The 20,819-nt window shown below is 46.6% G+C and overlaps 1 protein-coding gene across 10 annotated transcripts in view; it reads right to left on the bottom strand.

Annotated features, from left to right (window-relative positions):
- Positions 1-20,819, bottom strand: part of ABCC8 (ATP binding cassette subfamily C member 8) — an 83,749-nt gene that overhangs the window by 48,124 nt on the left and 14,806 nt on the right. For 7 of the 10 annotated variants that reach the window (XR_004436249.1, XR_004436250.1, XM_033208003.1 and 4 more), the window contains 6 exons: positions 19,926-20,168; positions 18,828-19,016; positions 11,472-11,636; positions 7,022-7,177; positions 1,690-1,824; positions 1,240-1,402 (listed from right to left, as the gene is read on the bottom strand). Coding sequence is in view for 8 of the 10 variants with exons in the window: in XM_033208003.1 (XP_033063894.1) it covers positions 1,240-1,402; positions 1,690-1,824; positions 7,022-7,177; positions 11,472-11,636; positions 18,828-19,016; positions 19,926-20,168 (1,051 nt within the window). In the remaining 2 variants the exon portion in view is untranslated. The remainder of the gene's footprint in view (positions 1-1,239; positions 1,403-1,689; positions 1,825-7,021; positions 7,178-11,471; positions 11,637-18,827; positions 19,017-19,925; positions 20,169-20,819) is intronic. The other 3 variants (XM_033208005.1, XM_033208008.1, XM_033208009.1) reach the window with 1 other exon arrangement.

Here is a 20,819-nt window from a genome sequence, read left to right as displayed (position 1 = left end):
TGTGCACTGAGTAGGTTTTGGTTTCTTTTTTGTTTTCTTCTCTCCAGGGGCTTCCACTTGGCCATAATGACTCTTAGACTGGACAGGTCAGGGAACTATTGTGAAGTCAGCTGGTTGCTAAATATCTACATCCCAATTATGCACTTGGGAAGTAACCACCATGGGATGGGTCCACGGAGCCACGAGACCAACTGTGAGATAAACTTGGGCCAAGACTCCATGGATCACCTCATCTCCATAAGCTCTCACTCTGGCCAGGGGACCATTGTTCACTGAATTAATTTCAATAACTAAAATTTCAATTTCTAAAAAATCTTTTGGGCCGGGCACAGTGGCTCATGCATGTAATCCCAGCACTTTAGGAGGCTGAGGCGGGTGGATCACGAGGTCAGGAGTTCAAGACCAGCCTGGCCAATATGGTGAAACCCCATCTCTATTAAAATACAAAAATTAGCTTGATGTGGTGGCATGTGCCTGTAGTCCCAGCTACTTGGGAGGCTGAGGCAGGAGAATCACTTGAACCTGGGATGTGAAGGTTGCAGTGAGCCGAGATTGTGCCACTGCACTCCAGCCTGGGTGATGGAGTGAGACTCCGTCTCAAAAAAAGAAAAAAAAGTTTTATATTCTCAGTAAAATGGTTTCAAGTATATGGGACTCTAGGACTTTTACCAGTTTTGGTCTTTTTCTTCTTCCTTGGCTTGGGGTTCCCAAACCACTTAGTTAATATAAATTCAGTCCCTACACCTATGAGTACCTTCAGCTTGGGCTTCTGATATTTAAGGATAACTAGTCTTTTTCTTTTGTATGGCCCCAAGTGGATTGAAGCTTTCTTATAGCTTCCCTAGGGCAATGATAGCTCAGTCTGACTTATTAAAAAGTCTTAATTCTCAGGAGAGTTCGAAACTGTGGTCATTTACTCACTTGCTGCTGTCTGTCAATAACATATCAGTTCCATAAGGAATGAGACCTCATCTCTCTTTCTCATCACGGTATCCTGAGGGCCAGCACAGTGTCCAGCACATAGCAGACTTTTCATGCATATTTGTTGGATAAATGAATGAAGAGTACTTTGATTTCTGGGAGCTCAGCTATCAGAGCCAGTTTGAGGCTCCCCCACTGAGTCAGATAATCTCAAATCCTCCTGCTTCTGTCCCTGCACAGCCTCTCACCCGAGCTCTGACGCCCTCTCCTTGCATGTAGGCAGCAGCACCCAGGGCTGGCTGCAGGGGGTGAACTCACTGGAGATGGAGGTATAGATGGCAAAGGCCCTGAGGCTGGTCATCTCCTTCCTGCGGGTCATCTCCACCCGCGTGCGGAAGATGTTCTCCCAGGCGTACAGCTTCAGCAGCTTGATGCCGCGGAGCATCTCGTTGGTCTGCTTCAGCCGCTCATTGGAATACTCCTGCAGGGGTCCCCAAGTCAGAGGGGAGAGGCTTCTGCTCCATCCCCCACCCAAGAGGAAGGCCTGAGTGTCAACACTGTCACCACTGTGCCTGGCTCCTGTCCCCACCGGGAGGCAGCCTCTGCCCCCATTAACTCCATTTCCCAGACGAAGAAGCTGAGGCCTGGACAGGTGAAGTGGCCTACTCAAAATCAAAGTCAGTGACTGTGGGTGTGTGGGAGGAGACCTGCTGCTGTAGGTGAAAGGAGGGGAAGAGGGACACAGCACAAACACCTTTGGGCACTCACCAGTGTGCTCCGCTGGGCCTGAGACAGCTTGGTGGCCACGAAGTACTGGACAGGAGCCAGTAGAATGATGACAGCTGCTCCAATTAAGGCACTGACTCCGAGGATGTAGTAGAGGAGAATCACACCCACAATGATCTGAAGAAGAGGTCATGGGATGAGTTTCCTTTGACCTGATGGTTGCCCTGCCAGGGGGTGCTGGCAAAATCCCTGTTTCCCCAGTCCCCTAGAGTGGGACACACCTTGGTGCCCAGGTTTCCAAATTGTCTGGGGGAGTGGGGTGCAGGGAAGGAGGAGAAACAAAGCAATTTCAAAAGGAGGTTAGCATAATGGGCTCTCACACAAGCAGAAGGTTGCTGGGCTGGTAACTAACTGCATTTATCTGCAAGGTTGGTTGAAGCCTTAACTCTCTCCAGTCTATTTTCCAGATAGAAATCTCTGAGCTGAGATTGCACAATGTTTGTGACAGCATTTTTGTTCTGTTTGCTGGCTCTCATGGCTTATGGTTCACTGTCACTGGAAGAAAGTGATACCTGAGCAAAGAGGCAAAGTTGCTGCACCCATGCCAGACAAAACCAGCCTGGGGTCCTAGAATTTGCTTTTCATTCTTATGCTCTTGGTTTCTTTAAATTTTTTTAATGAATCTGCCAGGTATTCTCTGAAAAGAGAATTCCTTCTGCATCTAGCTTTACGTAAATGACTGCCTACTTCTGAATATTTATGAGAAGTGTAAATTGCCAGTCCCCAAAGTGCCAAGATGACAGTTTTTCAGGTTGCCTTCAAAGGCAAACACCTCTAAATACAGGGCTTTTTCTCGAGGAACAGATGTGTTGGCTTCCTTAGCTAAAAAAAGAGAAAGAGAGAGAAAGGACTGCTTGCCTTGGTCCTGTAGTCCCAGAGCCCTACACCAGATTGGCATTAAGCTCCCAGCACTGCCTCAAGGATAAAGGAGTAAGTGGGAGGCCCTGTAATTTAATCACAGAATGTCTCCTGGCTTAGCAGGTATCTTAGAGGCTGGGAAGTGGCCCCTTTACCACCAGCCTCCCAGTGTTTAACAGGTGTTAGATGCTGGCACAGATGGGCAGAGGACCATGTTAGGAGATGAAGTAGCCTCTTCCCCAGCCTGCCCTGCAGCATCACCCTCCTGGACCTATCTCTGGCATCCAGTCCTTCATTAGCTGTGCTCAAAGGGAGGCCATCAGGGTGTTCTTCAGCCAGTTTGGGTTAGGTAAGACAACAAGAAGGCTCCCGTGGCATCCCAAGCTCACTAACAGGGCACCTTATGAGCTGGTGTCTGCACCCACACCAACTCCAAGGGACTGGCAGTGACTGGGGTGGGAGCTGGGGCTGCAGCTGCTGCTATTCCCTGGCTCCTCCTCGTGCTCCCTCATCCCCTCCTCATTGATGCTCCCAAGACTTCTTGGTCCATTCCTCTCTTCTGGACAGGTCTGAATGGCCCTCATGGGGAAGAAATCATGGATTCTGAGTGTGCAAAGCAACTGTGAGAAATAAAAGGATTATTTTGTCTCCTATTCACAGGTTAGGAAAACAATCTAGTGTAGCGGGGAAGACATAGTCTTTAGAGTCTGTGGCCCTGAGTTTGAAGGCCCCAGCCCTTTGCTGTGCAGTCTTGGGTGAGTTACTTAACCTCTCTGATTTTTCGGTTTCTTCATCTTTAAAATGGTGATTATAATGCCCACTCTGAAGGACTCTGTCCATTCTGCAGGACTATTGTGAAGATTAAATGAATCTCTATGATAAGCACCTAGAATTGTGGCTGGCATATAGTTGGAGATCAATACAAGGTGGCTTACCCTCCTCTCAGAAAATAAACGAAAAAGCTTCATGGGCACTCTGTCACAGGGGAACCGCAGAAGGGAGATATGTGAGTATGGCGCCACACAGCTTACACTGGTTCACTGTGTGGTCCAGGGTAAGGCCCCTGCCCTCTCTGGGCCTCTGATACCCAGGAGATGGGGAAACACAGAGGCCTCCCATATAGCTAAATTCCTTAACCTGGTGTTCTTGATCAATGTCAGGGGGCACCCATGAAGCCCCTGAAATTATAGCCAAAATGTTTGAGCAAGCATTTATTCTTCTGAGAAAGTTTCACTAGCCTTTCAAAGGTATGTGGAGACTAACGGTGGCCAAGGGCTGGGGGTGAAAATGAGAAGTGACTGCCAATGGGTATGGGTTTCTTTGGGGGAAATGAAAACTTCCGCATTTGTGATGATGGCTGCACGACTCCGTGAATATAGTATACTAAAACTCACTGAGTTGTATGCTTTAAATGAGCGAGTTATATCTCAATAAAGCTGTGTGCATGTGACCAAAAAAAGATTATGAAGCAACAAGAGCCCTCAGGGCTTACATGGAAACGGGGTTTCTGCACTAATGTCAATGTTATAAAAAGCCTTGTGTGCCCTGTGGCTAACCAGGCTGCACACAGAATCCTAACCACATGAGTTTCTTTGCCATGGGGCTGGGATTGTATCAACTCCCAGGAGTAACACTGGTTCTTGAGTGCTGGTCAAATCCGTAAGTGGTAAACGTATATACAAAAACAGAAAACCAAAGGACACTTCATGATAAATGAACAAAGGTAAGAAATCAGTAGAGATAAAAATCCCTACCCGCAATGCAAGGATTAAATTACATAAGGGAGAGGGGCTGGGACAGGGCCAGACATAGGGCAAAGGCTGTTAATATTAGTTAGCACTCTTAGCAATGATACATGTGCAACAAACACTGTAAATACTAGTAATGGTAACCATGTGGCAGGTTTAGTAGACAAAATCTGATTTTTCTTTTTTTAGACAGAGTCTCACTCTGTCACCCAGGTTGGAACACAGTGATGCGATCTCAGCTCACTGCAACCTCCGCCTCCCGGGCTCAAGCAATTCTCCTGTCTCAGCCTCCGGAGTAGCTGGGACTACAGGTGCACGCCGTCATGCCCGGCTAATTTTTGTATGTTTAGTAGAGATGAGGTTTCATCATATTGGTCAGGCTGGTCTTGAACTCCTGACCTCAGGTGAACCACCCGCCTCGGCCTCCCAAAGTGCTGGGATTACAGGAGTGAGCCACCGTGCCCAGCCAACAAAATCTTACAAACTGCTTGTTCAGGGGGACACAACAGAAAGTGTCGTGTAGCCTTTTGAGTTCTGTGTACATGTTAGGATCCTCCCAGGCTGTGTCTTTCTGCACGAGGCCCTCACAGCCCAAAGTGTTAACTAATGAGAGAACCATGGTCAGAAATCTTCATTTTTCATGTTTCAAAAAAAAATTGTATTAGAGATGAGGTCTCTCTATGTTGCCCAGGCTGTACTTGAACTCTTGGACTCAAGCCATCCTCCTACCTCAGCCTTTTGAGTGACTGAGACTGCAGGCATGAGCCACCTCACCCAGCTTAGAGTCTTGTGCATAAAAGGTTGGTTGGTAACTGAACTAGATGAGATCTCCAGGCCCTTTTGTAGCTTTTATAGTCATTGATCTGTCTTGGCAGAATGGAGCGGGGGCAGTCTGGGCGTGGGTAGGTGGTGATGGGGCATGGCGTATACGACTGTTCCCATAAAAAAGAACATCAGATTCCCTGCATCCCATCTTGTCTAGCTGTGTCCCTGTGGGAGCCTCTCCCCTTTTTTTTCTTTTAATATTTTTTAACTCTAAGCTTTGCAAGTGAGGAGGACCAATACAAATCACTGGAGATGGAGGTTTATGGAATCTTTATCCCAAGAAGCAATGGATTCTGGATTGGTAACGTCTCACTCACACCAAACGTGCAAGTTAGAGGGATCTGATATTTACCAAGTGAAGACTCCGCGGGGCACTCTGCGTGGTGTGTTACTTACATTATCTAACTGAATTGCCATAGCAACTCCAGAGGGTAGGCATCCTTCCCATTTCATAGATGAAGAAACCAAGGCTCAGAGAGGTTAAGTATTTGAATCAGCCTGTCTCACCCAAGTCAGACACTTTCTGCCACATCAAGCTCTCCTGGTAGAACCTGCTCGCCCTCTGGGAATGCGTCTGGGATTTAGGTTTCTGGTCTGAACACCAGCATGTAGATTTACTCCCAGGTATAGGACAGGATCAGACACTGGTGGAAGAGCTCCAGATGGGAGATGGGGCACATGAAGCCCGAGGTCAGATCAACCACGCTGACGATTCTCCTCTGATTATTGGGGGTAATGTACCTCTTCCTGAGCCAGCACCAAAGGTTGTCTTGCTTTAAAAAAAATACCACATTTTAAAGTTTTTATTATTTTTTTTAAGAGACAGGAGTCTCTCTCTGTCGTCCAGCCTGAAGTGCAGGGGCATGATCACTGCTCACTGCAGCCTTGAACTCCTGGGGTCAAGCAGTCCTCCCATCTCGGACTCCCAGGTAGCTGGGACTAAAGGGGCGCACCACCACATCTGGTTAAAAAACACCAGGCTTTGTTTGTTTGTTTTTGAGACAAGGTGTCACTCTGTCACCCAGGCTGGAGTGCAGTGGTGTGGTTGTAGCTCACTGCAACGTCCACCTCCTGGACTTTAGGTAATCGTCCCACCTCAGCTGGGGCTATAGTTGTGAGCCACCACCCCCAGCTAATTTTTTGTACAGACAAGGTCTTACTTTGTTGCCTAGGCTAAAAATATCATGTTGTTGATTTTCAAAACCAATACATGCTTATTAGAGAATTTAGAAACACATAAAGAAAATAAAAATCACTTATAATCCCACATGTGGTTTTCCAATTCTTTTTCATGTGTGAATATGTACAAATGTATACATAACATATATTCCAGTTTAGTAGTAAGCATATAACATATACTATTTGTAACTTACTTTTTTTGCTTAAAAATACATCATTAACACTTTTCAATGTAATTAAGTATTTTGCTACAACATAGCTTTTAAGATCTCTGAGCACTCCACATATAATTTTTATTTTCTTTCTTCTTTTTTTTCTGTGTAGATGGGGGTCTCACTGTGTTGCCCGGGCCGGTCTTGAACTCCTGTGCTCACGTGATCCTCCTGCCTCAGCCTCCCAAAGTGCTGGGATTACAGGTGTGAGCCACTGTACCTGGCTTGATTTTTCTATAGTTTATAAAGTTGGCTCCATTTTTAAAGTCTTAACGATACTGACTTCTCCGGTCATTAAGAGAGATGGTCAGTACTTGCAGAGTATGGGGCATGAGGGACCCAGAGGTACAGCCTGTGGTACAGCCAGGTGTGTGAAAGGTACAGGCAAGCATGGAGTGGAAGACAGTGCACTGCTAGTCACTGGCCATGAACCAGCAGATTCTGGTTGTGTGTCCTGCTGTCCCCTTCCCTTCCCCTCAGCCCATCAGGTACCTGTACTGGCATAGCCCAGAGGTTTGGGCACAAGAAGAAAAACCACATGAGCTGATTGGTGTCGATGGCAACCAGATTACAGATCTGCCCAGCAGTCATTTCTCCCATGGACAGGTTGGAGGTGGACAGGTGCATAATTTTACTGTAAATCTTGGTCTAGAAATGAGAGCAGAGTGTTTCACATTCATCATCATTCTTGTCATCATCACCACCCCAGATGCCATCTGTTACAGTGTGCCAGGGCCTTCTCAGACAGTCCCTATGGTGCCCTAGAGCAGCTCTGTAAGGTAGTACTGTATCACCGTTCCAACTTACAAGTCTACTCCAGCACAGCCAGTGACTTCCCCAGTAAGTAAGGCCTTTTCCTGTGGACAGGACTTAATTGGCTAGAGACAGAGTCTTGCTCTGTCACCCAGGCTAGAGTGCAGTGGCATGCTCTCAGCTCACTACAGCCTCCACCTTCCGGGTTCAAACAATTCTCGTGCCTCAGCCTCCAGAGTAGCTGGAATTACAGGCACGTGCCTACCATGCCCAGCTAATTTTTGTATTTTTAGTAGAGACGGGGTTTCGCCACGTTTGCCAGTCTGGTCTCGAACTCCTGACCTCAGGTGATTCACCCACCTCGGCCTCCCAAGTGCTGAGATTACAGGCATGAGCCACCGCACTCGGTCTGTTCTTTATTTTTAAAAGCAGATATTCAAGTCCAGTTGTATTCTTGATTCACCAGAGGCCAGTGGAGAACACAGATCAGAGCCATAAAAATGATGAAGTGGGGCAGGCCATCTGTTTTAAAGTGGCCATCTCCAGCCTGGGGAGGAGACGTGCTCTGAGACCAAGTCCTGTCATAATTCAGCCTTGAAACTAAACAAGGGTTCGACTTTGGAAGGTCTGATGTGTTACACGACCGTGTGAGTCAGTCAGCCCCAGCACGATCCCCAGAGTGCAGCCACCCCAAGGACCCTCACAGGGCAGATGGACCCTCACACAGCAGCTGTGGTAATGGCCTCCCCGAGCTCTGAACCTAAAAGCTTTATGTGCAGAGTGATCATGCCTCCCAGAAAGACTGCAATTTTTGGATATGTGCTCTTAAATAAGGAAAAATGCATCTGGGTCTTAAATGTCCTCAGGATGCTTGCTCTTGGATAAAATTCTATTGTACATTCTGTTGTAAGGTGGGCTCCCCGCCCTTAAGTCCCCTTGTGCAAACCCAGGTTTTTTTGCAGGTCAGGTTTTCTTAAGGCAGGAACCTATTCTATGTCTTTCTGTGAGCTAATATTCACCATGGGCAAGATTTAAAATAATGAACCCATTCTATGTCTTTCTGTGAGTTTATATATACTGTGGGTAAGGTTTAAAACAATGGCAATTACATTTTTAAACAAATCTATATACCTCCTAGGTTATGTGAAATGAGACTTTAAAAGATAATCACTTAGTTTCAGTGAAGTAGGGACTTAGTTTCAGTGAAGTCGGGACACCAGGTGATCTGTGAAATAAAGCCTTACTAAGTGAAGACTAGCATACATAGAAATGCACAACTGACTCATAGCTAGTAATTATGTATAATTCAGGAATTGTGCTTAATAACTTTTTACGCACAAAGTGTGGTTATTCTCTAACCCATGAAGACACAGACTCTCATCTGTAAGGGTACATTTTCTGCAAATCTCCAAAAGAAAGAAAGAAAGGTTTTTCTTTTCTCCTTAATTTGTTTCTTTTTCTTTCTTCCTTTCTTTTTTTTTTTTTTTTTTTTTTGAGACGGAGTCTTGCTCTGTCACCCAGGCTTGAGTGTGGTGGCGCTATCTTGGCTCACTGCAAGCTCCTCCTCCTGGGTTCAGGCCATTCCCCTGCCTCAGCCTCACAAGTAGCTGGGACTACAGGCACCCCCCACCACGCCCAGATAATTTTTTTGTATTTTTAGTAGAGATGGGGTTTCACTGTATTAGCCAAGATGGTCTCGATCTCCTGACCTCATGATCTGCCCACCTCGGCCTCCCAAAGTGCTGGGATTACAGGCAAGAGCCACTCTTTTTTTTTTTGAGATGAAGTCTCACTGTGTTGCCCAAGCTGGAGTACAGTGGCATGATCTCGGCTCACTGCAACCTCCACCTGCTGGGTTCAAGAGATTCTCCTGCCTCAGCCTCCCGAGTAGCTGGGACTACAGGTGCATGCCAACATGCCTGGCTAATTTTTGTATTTTCAGTAGAGATGGGGTTTCACTATGTTGGTCAGGCTGGTCTCAAACTCCTAACTTCGTGATCCACCCTCCTCGGCCTCCCAAAGTGCTGGGATTACAGTCATGAGCCATTGCGCTCCGCCCCTCTAATTTGTTTCTATAATTAAAACCCGTCTTTCCTTTCTGTGGCATAGTAATGAATCTCTCTTATTAACATGAAAGATTCAAACAATTTGATGAAAACGATTATATGCTAACACATTAAAAAACCATTTTTGGATCTTTTGGTGTAATTGGAAAATGTAATTTATGACATACACACAGTAAGTATAATTAATTACAAAACTGTCCAACCACAAAAGTGGCTGTTTTGTGGTGGTGCAAGTCTGCCTGTCACTGGAGGGGTCTGAGGAGAGGCTGGGATTTCTAGAGAGGTTTTCTGAACTGAGCAACAGTTTGGTTTCTCCCAGCTCTGGGACCCCATGAGTCTTAGAAGGTCTTAGATTTTCCTGGGCTCTTTCCACTATTGTCACATAATGACATCCCTGACGAAATACTCTGCTTTCCCAGTGAGAAACCACCGGGGATGGGCAGTGTTGCCATATACAGCTGCACAAGGTTGTGTACTGCACAATTTGGGAGGGCACCATTCACACAGACTATTCTAAGACAGCCAGAGTTGGGACTCTGGCATTGTCCCCAGCCCAAGCTATATCCTTGTCCTCTCGGTCCCTTTTCTGCAGAGCTTCTTATCCTGGCTTCCACATGACCAATGTTAATGATTCTGAGGAACATTTCTGAAGAATGAGGTAGCTTCAGGATTTTACCACAACTTCATGGACATCACTAGGCATAGCTGAATCTAGTTATTCCCAATGCCCATTCTCCTCTTTGCACAGAGAATTTCTAGCAGTGCATATATAGCTGTCAAGAATAAAGACCAAGCTCTTTCTAGCCTCTCTAGATATGGCCATTTGGCCAATTTCTCACCAATGGGATGCAAGAGGGTATGTGCAAATTAAGCATTATGATTTTAAAAGGAAGATGGGTTCCCTCCTCTTATCCCTTCTTCTGGCTGGTTTAAATGTAAATATAGTGGCAGTTTCAATAGCCACCATGGTTATTGAGACGGAAGTCACAAAAGAAGGCTGGCAGAGCAACATGACAGAAGAAGCCAGGTCTCTGATCATCGAGTAGCTCCTGTGTCAGCCGTGACTCTATCTGAAGAATAAACAAACTTCTATCCCATTTAAACTATTCTCAAACAGGATGTCGCTCTAGTCTGATAGCTGAACCAAAATCCTAGTGAAGACTCTGGGACTTGGACAACTCTCATCATCACCTTCTTCAAAGGGGCCCTGAATACTCCCTGGCTTTGATTATCTTTCCAAGAATCTCTAACAGGGAAGCCACAGAAGGCAGGACCAAGAGCCTAGAATTAAGTGACCCAACAGCCCAAATAGGTCACTCTCAGTGGGCAAGATTTCAGAGTTCAAATAGAACTTAGAGCAGTTGTCCTCAACCTTTTTGGCACCAGCGACTGGTTTTGTGGAAGACAATTTTTCCATGGACCTGGGGGAGAGGGATGGTTTCAGGATGAAACTGTTCCACTTCAGATCATCAGGCATTAGACTCTCATAAGGAACACACAACCTAGACCCTTGCCTGCACAGTTCACAATAGGGTTCGTACTCCTATGAGAGTCTAATGTAGCTGCTGATCTGACAGGAGGCAGAGCTCAGGTAGCAATGCTTGCTTCCACTGCTTACCTCCTGCTGTGTGGCTCAGTTCCTAACAGGCCATGGACTAATACCTCATCTTAGAGGGCACCCTGTCTTAGAGGCTATCTAGACCTGGTATGTCAAGCACATTCCTTTTTTCACACCCAAAGAAGATGGTCTAGTAGCAGAACTCTGGAATAGCCATGTAGAGAGGATTTCAAGGTTGCATTTACCCTTGGTCAGAAAGAGTGCTGTGATCAATTGGTGATGTCTGCCACTTTCAAGCCAAGGGCTGAGCAGTTGACTTTTCAGATCTAGTCCAAGGCAGAACCACAGCCAGAGCTACTCTGCCTCCCAAGTTCAGCCCAAGACATTTTCCACTATCCCACACTGCCTTGTCAATGGTTACTGTTTTAAAACATTGTTAATGGGCAACAAAAAATAAATTCACAGCAGAATTATTCTTGAGTGTCCATGAGGATGAATAACACTCGTGGACATTATTCCTAATAATAGTTCTTATGGTGAAGTGAAAAAATAATCATCCAAGTACCTGTATTGCTCCTCTCAAGTTAATTCCAGTTTCAATGGCCACATAGTAGGATGCTTGCAGAAATGTCCTTTGCAGTAGGAGGGCAAGGAACAGAAGCACGGCTAAGACGTAGGCATTGGCAAGGAACTCTTGGGATGAGACAAAGTAAACTCCGAGAAATTGTGTCTGTTGGAAAGAGAATTTCAGAGGTGACTGTCACTGCCAGCAAAATGACCACCGTAGAATACATCACTGTGCCATAATGGACCATGGCCATGATTATTACAAGACCCTCCGTGCCTGCAAAGTCTTATTCAATTGTTTATGAGTGAAAAATCAGACTGATAAATCCAACTAAACATTCTTCTAACTACAGGGAAAGTTGCTTACACCCTGTTCATTTTTCCACTTGAGGGAACAGAATGGGGCCCAATTATAACCGCAGGCCCATAAATATGACTCTCAACATTGTGGCCACAGGCCCAGGGGACAGCATTCTGAATGGGGCAAGAATAAATAGAGCAGCTAAAACCTGAACTGGTATAGCAAGTCTCACGGTGCATGTTCTCTGCTACAGAAATGGAATCAGCAGCTCCCTTGTTCCAAACTCACCAACAGCTTGTACTGTAGCAATTACGGAGCAGAAAAGGCCACTGGAAAACATGGCACCGTAGAGCTCTCGGGAGAGAATGGGAGCTCATCACTTATAAGAGACTGAAAAGATTTCAGACCCAAGCCCACCAGCCTCATGGGCTCCCAGGGCCTCCTGTTAAATTTAAGGTTCTCTTGTGTACTTCTAGCAAGATCTCAGATAGCAACCAGTGAAGAAAAACAAACATTTTAACTTTGTTGCTAAAGATACCAGGGAACAACAGTGTGTCTATTTCCAAATTAAGCATCAATAACTCCCAGGAAAACTTTGATCTTGATAAATCCATTGCTCCCCAGCAGAGCCACATCAATATTTCCATGAAGACAGAACTCTGCTCTTTCTCAAGACACTGCCCTGGACTGTGCGTGCTATTTGGCAGGGTGTGGGAGCTGCTGCAGGGTAAAGAGGGATGGGAACAAAGTGATGAAAAGGAGTTTGAGGGCACATCCACAACCAGGATCAGGCAGAGAGGGCCCAGGCTCTCAGGAGGCCTTTCCCTAGAGTCAGGAATTCCTGGATCTTGGATCAGAGCTTCCTGAGGGTGGCCTCTCAGTTTAACAGAGGTTCTCTAAGCCAGCCCTCACTGCTCCCTGGAGCTGTCTGGTCCTGCTCACCATTGTCTCTCCTGTGCTGTGTGCGCCAGGGGTCTATATCTGTTGGGGGCAGCAGGAAGCAGCCACAGGGAGACCACTGAGGGATGCATGCAAGACTCTAAGAGGAAGGCTCTACCCAGGGTCTCTGTCTCATTTGCCAGTGTACCAGAGGGAGACGTAGAGGGACTAAGTTGAAGGTAGAAGGGCGGGGGTGGGCTGGAAGCAGAAAAATCGGCCTTAAAATTAGGCTGCAGGGAGAGACCTGATCTTCTGGGGAGGAAGGGGCAGGAGACAACATTTATCAGTTGCAAAACTCTATCCTTACAATACCCTACTGAGGAGGGTACCATTATTAGCCCCATTTCATACATGAAAAAAGGAGTTTCAGTAGGGTTAGTGGCTGGCCCAAGGTCACACGCTGGTAAGGGGACAACATATGAACATGAACCTGGATGATGTCCAAAACACTACCCCAGACCCAGTGTCTAGGCCTCGTCCAGGCCTTTGACCTTAAGTGTCCTAGTGTCCTTTACAGGCTTGTGACTTGTGACTTGTGGGGGACCCTGGCTGGTACTGGGTCAGAAATATAGAAATATGGGGGTTAGGAAGACCCGGTCCTGTTTAACATGGCCTGGGATTCTTCTGTCTCACTGTCCTCTGCAGGGACGCAGCTCTGGAGACTGGAGTCCATGATTTTAAAGCAACAACACATCATGAGAATTTATCCCAAAGAAAATAATTTCACATAAGGTAATGGCTGTATGAAAACAGACATTTATTTTGGGGCCAGAGCAAGAGGAGAATGCAAAAACCCACATAAACATCCAACCACAGGGAATGATTATGTAATTATGATACTCCTGGGAACACTATGCACCCAAGACCACTAATTCTCATGAAAGCTCTGGAGAAACATGGACTGCCACACACATGCTGTGTTACAATGAGCAGAAACACACAGGCTAGAGAATGATGGCTGGAAAAGCCAACTGATCATGTTTGTTCATTAGACTGTGGGTGTTACTTAAATATACTAGTCAGTATTTGTGCATTTTTAACAAAACAACAAATTCTAGTTTTGCAGCTCTAAAGGCAAAACTTTGACTCTCTCCCTGCCCCCAACAAACATACCCTAGGGTCAGAAAACGATTTTTGTAGATTGAGAATTTTGTGACCTGTTAAAATAAAAATCTCACTGCAGCTATAAGTCATTGGGTCATTATTAGATCGCTCTTCAAAGAGTTGGTTTAAAAGGGATGGAAACTGGAATAGCTAAGTTTCAGTTAAGAAGTGGGTACCTGGCTAGGCGTGGTGGGTCATGCCTGTAATCCCAGTACTTTGGGAGGCTGAGGTAGGTGGATCACCTGAGGCTGGGAGTTTGAGACCAGCCTGGCCAACATGCTGAAACCGTGTTTCTACTAAAAATACAAAAAAATAGCCGGGAATGGTGATGCATGCCTGTAATCCCAACTACTCGGGAGGCTGGGCCAGGAGAATCGCTTGAACCCAGGAGGCAGAGGTTGCAGTGAGCTGAGATTGCGCCAGTGCACTCCAGCCTGGGAGACAGAGTGAGACTCCACCCTCCACCAAACAAAAAAGAAAAAAAAATTAGTGGGTACTAGACTAGCCAAGAGGCCTGCCGTGCTGCCCAAGGAAGGCAGGCCCTGGTGGAGTCTACCTAGAAGAGAGTCCTGGGTATGATAGCACTGGCCAGCACCCTGCAGGTACCAAGGCAAGACAGAAAAGACTAAGGACCTACAACCTGACACTCAGTGGAAGAAAATGCTTTGGAAAATCATAGGTCCTAGTCTTGCACTTTCACAAGCTCTCAGGGAAGAATTGTGTTTGTTTCCAGGGATTTCCCCAGTAGTCCTCAATATACATTTTTTAAAAGTAATCAAGCCAATGATCTTCATGCCCCCATGTACTTTCTACAGAAATTATTACACATTTTGTAGTTGAGGCTTGCAAAATGTGACTGCTGAGGAGGATAAAGAGAGTTAGCTGCAGAGGTAGGACTAGAACCCAGCACTCCCAACTCTACAGTTTGGACCCCCATTGTCTCTGCCAGGCCGGAGGTGTGATTGGAAAGGTTCCCTTCACATATTCTCTGGTGCTTAAAGGAGAGAGGATCACTTGGGCTCTTGCTTCTTATTTTGGCAGGTGCCAAAAGGTGAGTTGTCCATAGGTCCCAGCCCTGGGAGGCCCTGGGTAAAGAATAAAACTATCTTTGGCCACCCAGAGACCAACACACCTACCCATTCATCCAAGACTGTTTGACATGGTGGTTAAGAGCCTGAACTTAGAGGTCCTGACTCATAATATATTAGCCACTGTGTCCTTAGGTAAGTTCCTCAACCTCTCTTAGCTTCAATTTCCTCATCTGTAAGATGAGGCTACGAAGGGACTTCAGAGAGTTGTTATAAGAAGTCAATGCAACAGTGCACAGGAAAAACAGTAAGTGTAAGCACTCAATGTATAGTAACTGCTGCATTATTCCTTCATTGCAGAACCATTTCCCATGCATTTCCTGGGTGTCAGGCAGGGAGGGGGCTGAGTGCTGGGCACACAGAGGTCAGATAATGGGGGACAGAGGATCAAGTCAGGGAAAGAGACAGAGCACTTTGATAGGATGTTATGTGAGCACAGAGAAGGGGCATCTAATTCAACCAGGTGAAATTTTCCTGGCAGATGACATTTGAGCAGAGTCTTGGTGGCTAAGAAGGAGCTAGTGAATTGAAGGCAGGTACTCCAGGACAGACCAGTTGCATGGACATGGTTATGAAGAGGCCAGCCCACACACTAAAACCACAAAGTCACAGAAACACCAAGGCATACACACTCATTAAGTCACTCATAATGATAGCCACAAATATGGCCATCCAAACAGGGGCACACATATGCACACACACACGCACACACACACGCACACACACGCAGAAAGACACACCAAAAGACACAGGGACAAACAGAATACACATACAGAACCATAAGCAGTTCTCAGGGGAACTCATTCAGAAACACACACATTACCAAACCTACACGTTTTCCTACTGAGATTTAAAGGCTGTTTGAAGCTTTAGCCCTTCGATCAAACCCAGACTGTTCCTTCTTCCTTTGGCTCAGCTGATAGCCCAGTGCAGTGCTGGCAGGTTTCAGACACCAGCAGCTCATTATGAATCCAATTCTCTTGCCCTCCAGACAGATCTGTAGCATCTATGGCAGGTGACAGATTGGGAGTAGGGGTTGGGCTGGAGAGGAGGAGGCGGGAAAGAGTTATAGATCATAGGCAGAGCCCAAACTGGGTCCCAGCTTTCCCTGGGGAGTGGCAGTGGGGTGACAGGAGCATCAAAGATCTGGCAAGTCACAGACACTTTCAGTAACTAAAGAAGACATCAGAAATGTTTGTCCTTGTGGATACCAAGGATGATATGTTTCTTGCCAACTCTGAGAATCTTAGGAAGGAAGAGTAATGATGAATAAACCATAGGTGCCCCGCTGTGCCGACTGCTGCAGGATGGATTAAGGCTGGGCAGAAAAAAGGGCTTCCTCTCCCAGATTGTGAAACATTGCAACATGTAGCTAGGGAGCTTCCTTCTTTGTCATTCATAAAGACCAGAATAGCACTCAGTTCTCTCTGGATTAGAATGGCTTGGGGGCTGGGAGATGAACCAAATGATCTCAGTAAATGATCCCTTTCCCCCATTTTCTCTGAGCTCAGAAGCCCAAATGAGAATTAAGCCACATCCCCGGCAACCACATGATGGAGAGTTCTTTGTTGCGGACACTGGAGACTATATTTACTTTCAACTCTCGTTTCTGTGTCGGAAATTTGCTGATTGTGTTTGGGCTGCAGGGAACAAATATTAAATCTGATAAGGCCCACTGCCACTGAGGCAGGGCCATCTGTCTCCGGGATTTGTGTGCTCAGTAACTGGGACAAGAGCATTCCAATGAGAGGGTAATAAACCCCAGGGTTTGTGTATAAACAAAGAGGAAAAAAATGGCAATGATAAAGTTCAGATGAACTAAAGTTCTAAGTGTTCTCACCATCTCTTTGGCACATCCTGCCTCAGAGTTCTCTCCTTAGCAGAATCCCAGAAGGGTTTTGGGAAACACAGGAAGAAGAGAGTGGTGTGGACACTCTGATAAGGGCTCTGGCTTGTGTCATTTCCCCCTAATATTAACAACTGGCTCCATGCTGCTTCAGGATTGCCAACGGAGGGTATTCTGGGGTAGCCTATGGTCAGGCTAGCGTTGAAGGTGACACTCCTGTAGATAAGAGAAGCAGTCACTTCCCCTCTCTTTTATGGGCCAGATAAAGTAGAGAGGCTCAAAAAACCAGAGATGGCTTCAAAAACTATCAAAGTTTAAGTAAGCAAAAGTGGTCCTTGCATTCTTGATTGAGCAAGAAATCTTCCCATGGCAGCCTGGCAAATTGCTACTTGTCCGTCCATTCAAACATCCCCTCCTCTATGAAGCTGTTCATGACCACTGGCTAAGTTAATCACTCTCTTTTCCCACAATTCCCTGAATATACCTCCTAAGAGTCATAAGTAACACGTAGCATAGAAGTAATTTATTTCGATTTCTCTCCTCACCATTGGGTTTCATAATCCTTGGAGCCTGAGGTGATGGCTGGATAATAATAGTAAATTTAGCTTCCTGGTTGTAAATGCCCAGACTGTGGAGTGAAAGAGTCTTATATTCAAATTCTGCCTCTCTTACTAACTAGCTAAGAGACCCTGGGGAAAGTTACTTAACCTTTCTAAGCCTCAACTTTCTCATCTGTAAAATGTGGATAAGAATACCTATCATCTCGTAAACTGTACAATATCTGAGGTATATCACAGTAAAGCTGTTGCAAAATATACTCACACCAAAGGGTAGTTTTAGGGATTAAATCACATATGGATAACTTGTGCACCTAGCCAGGTATGTATTATGTGGTCAATAAGTGGCTGTTAATATTGTTAATCATCCTCGTCATAACTATTGCTTTCATATTCCCACAGCCCAACCCAGGCCTGGCACACAGCAGTGTTCAATAAACGTTTGCTGCATAAATCAGATTCGACATATCTCATATCTGTGGCCAACACTGTCCAGCTGACTAATTATATCTCCAGAAAAATGAACATAAACCTCCTGAGGATTAACTGCTAGCTGCGATTTTAGAGCTCATGAGATGAACAAATGTTACACATAGGGTGTCATAAATTATTAAAAACCCTAATTCCCAATTCTCTGCATTATTTTCAGACTGTCTGTGATTAAAATGTTATAAAGGCATCCTCACTTGGAAACTAAAACTCTGAAACTTATTAGGGGTAAAAAGTTTTTCATTTTGTGGCCATTTAAACCTAAACAGCCACAAAGAAACAGACTATAGAACACAGTCTCCCCAGCCCCCGAAGTGGATGCTATGGCCCCACGTGGGGAAAATAACCCCCAGGAAGGGTTTTCTAGCTCCAACAAATTTCAGTTTGTAGAATCTTTACAACTGGAAAGGCCATTGGATATAATCAAGTCTAAGAAGTTTCCAGTGTTTTTAAGCCATGGAAACTTTCATTAAAAAAGAAATTTTAATAGAAAAGTCTAACATATTAATAAAACTCGGGCAGCTTTGAATGAAATTTGGAGTGGTGAGAGACAAAACTCCACTCATGAGGGTTTCCCACTTCTCTGTCCTCTGACAGCAGCTCCCAAGTTGCCCCTGCAGAAGCTCAAGTGCCAGCATTTACAGGACTGAAGAAGACAGATGTTCAAAATTTTTAAAGTTTACTAAGATGACATAAACTGAAAGCCAACAAATCCAAGCCACAGAAGCTCTAGACACTGGACAAACAAAAGCACCTCCTGCAGTTTTCGGACTGACCTGACTACCGGGAGAGGTATTATGGTAGTGATGGTGAGAGGAGAGTAGGACACCCTTGGGGCACAGGCTCGCCCCCAGCATTTCTGTTGACCAGATGCAGAGTATTTGGTGGTGGGGATACTGCTATAGGCTTTGCGCATGTGTGAGGAGCCACTCCAGTGTGGCCATGGCTCACACGCATTGGCCTGTTGCACTCTCAGAAACAACTGAAAACCATCTAGAGGGTGCCTTACCCTACTGCTGGGGCTGCCTACCTTGGGCTGGAAGACGTCGTTTTCCTTCCCAAGGTGGTCCACGATCCCAAAGATGCACAGTGGCCCGGCGAAGCCCAGCAGGTCGGCCAAGATGCGGAAAGTGCTGCTGAGGACCAGGCGCCTCCCGAAGGCATGGCTGAGTGCCTGCCAGATGGCCCGGGCACCTTGAGTGCCCTGCACGTCCTTCCTCTGCCCAGAGAGACCATGGCCAGGTCAGGGTGGCTGAGGGCTCATTCAGGGCTGGGCCTAGCCTCCCAGGATGCCCCTAGCTCCTGTTGCCTGGGGAAACCCAGTGGCCACATCCTCTGCAAGCAGGTGAACTCCAGGAAGAGATCATGGAATCAGCAAGTGCACAATTGGGAGGGCCCTATCAATGCCAACATGGTCTAGATGGGCAAACTGAGGCCAGATGATTGCTCGAGGTCACACAGCTGGTCAGGGACTATGTGATGAGCACAGCATTGGAATGAGGAAGTGGCCATGTGGCACACTCACTCATTACCACCTGCCACTGTGTCTGCCTCAGCAACTGCCCTGGTGCGAGGACAGAGGCAGTGAAGGAGCACTGGACTGGGAGTCAGGAGACTGGCTCTGCTGCCTGCCAGCTGTGGGCCAGCTCTGGGCAGGTCACAGCCTTTCTCAGGGCCTCAATTTGCTCCTCAGTGACACGGGGAGATTCCTGTCTGGCTCAATTCATAGAGTTACCATAAGGATCAGACCACTAATACTCCTGCTCTCCAAATCAAGTGAACATTCCAACCTTTATAGTCAGTAAGCTCCAGAGGAAAGAGCACAGGGGCGTTAGAGTCCAGTGGGGTCACTTCCCTTCTCAGAGCCTCAGTTTCCCCACCTGGATGAGGACATTGGACTAGATGACCTAAACGGTAAGGGCCATTCCAATTATGCCTGTCCTATGACTCTTCAGCCCTGCAACTGTCCCTGGTTCACTGTGTGACTTAAGGCAAGCTTCTTCCCCTCAACAGCCTCAGTTTCCCCGCTTGTCCCACCACGATTTTGACCTAATGCCCTTTGAGGTCCCTCTCTGTGACCCTAAATCAGAAGGCAAGGAATAGATGGTGTGGCTGTGCCCCCACTGACCACCTGGGCGTCAAAGGCCTCACGGAGCCGCTGGTAGTTGGTGAGGGCCCTCATGGCGATGGGCAGCTTCCCAATGGCTCGCAAGTCGATGGGCTTCTTGTGGGCAGTCTTGATGAAGGTGTTCATCCACCAGTAGGTACCTTTGGACAGCAGATTCACGAAGGGCTGCAGGAAGCGCACCCCCAGGTCCTGCAGGTCCTCGGGCGGCTTCACCTCCCTCGGTGTCTTGAAGAAGATGTATCTCTGTGGGGCACATGGGCCATGGGGATGGGTAAATGCAACTTCTCACCACTCCCTACCTTGCCCCAGCAAGGATCTGGGGTTGTGATATTCCACACTTGATCTCTAACAGATGGGGCCATCTTTCACCTGTAATTATTACCAGGAAAAGGATTCCCCAACACTTCCTGGCCACCAATGTTAGAGCCTCCTGACTTTGTAACTGCTCATTGAGGTTGACTTTGAATCCCCCATGGCTAGGCTGGGTTGGGTTTAGGTTGGGCTGGGGAGGAGCAGGAATCTCTCACGTACTATCTTCTTCACAGATCTAAGATACCACCATGTTTCATATACAGTTCACAGACCTCCAAGTCATGTAGACCTGGTTTCGAATCCTGGCTTCTCCACTTACCAGCAAGGTGTTTTTGGACAAGCCTCATCTAAAAGGTTTCCTCATCTACAAAGGGGATGGTGCTTGCATCACAGGGTTCCTGTGAGGGTCACTGGAGGGTGGAGGGACACATAAGGAGCCTTGTGCCCTTCAGATCACCAACTAAAAGCAGAAGAGTCAGAGAAATGCAAGCAGTCCAAGTTTGAAAGGGCTATAGCCCTCACTGCTGGCTGGAAGGCAGGGAAAGGGTTTTCTCACTTATTGCTGGCAGATGACAATCTTTC

Source organism: Trachypithecus francoisi, unplaced genomic scaffold (genome assembly GCF_009764315.1).
Source record: "Trachypithecus francoisi isolate TF-2019V2 unplaced genomic scaffold, Tfra_2.0 Lachesis_group8, whole genome shotgun sequence".
NCBI classification, from domain to species: Eukaryota; Metazoa; Chordata; class Mammalia; order Primates; family Cercopithecidae; genus Trachypithecus; species Trachypithecus francoisi.
This window is presented reverse-complemented; position numbering and strand designations above follow the sequence as displayed.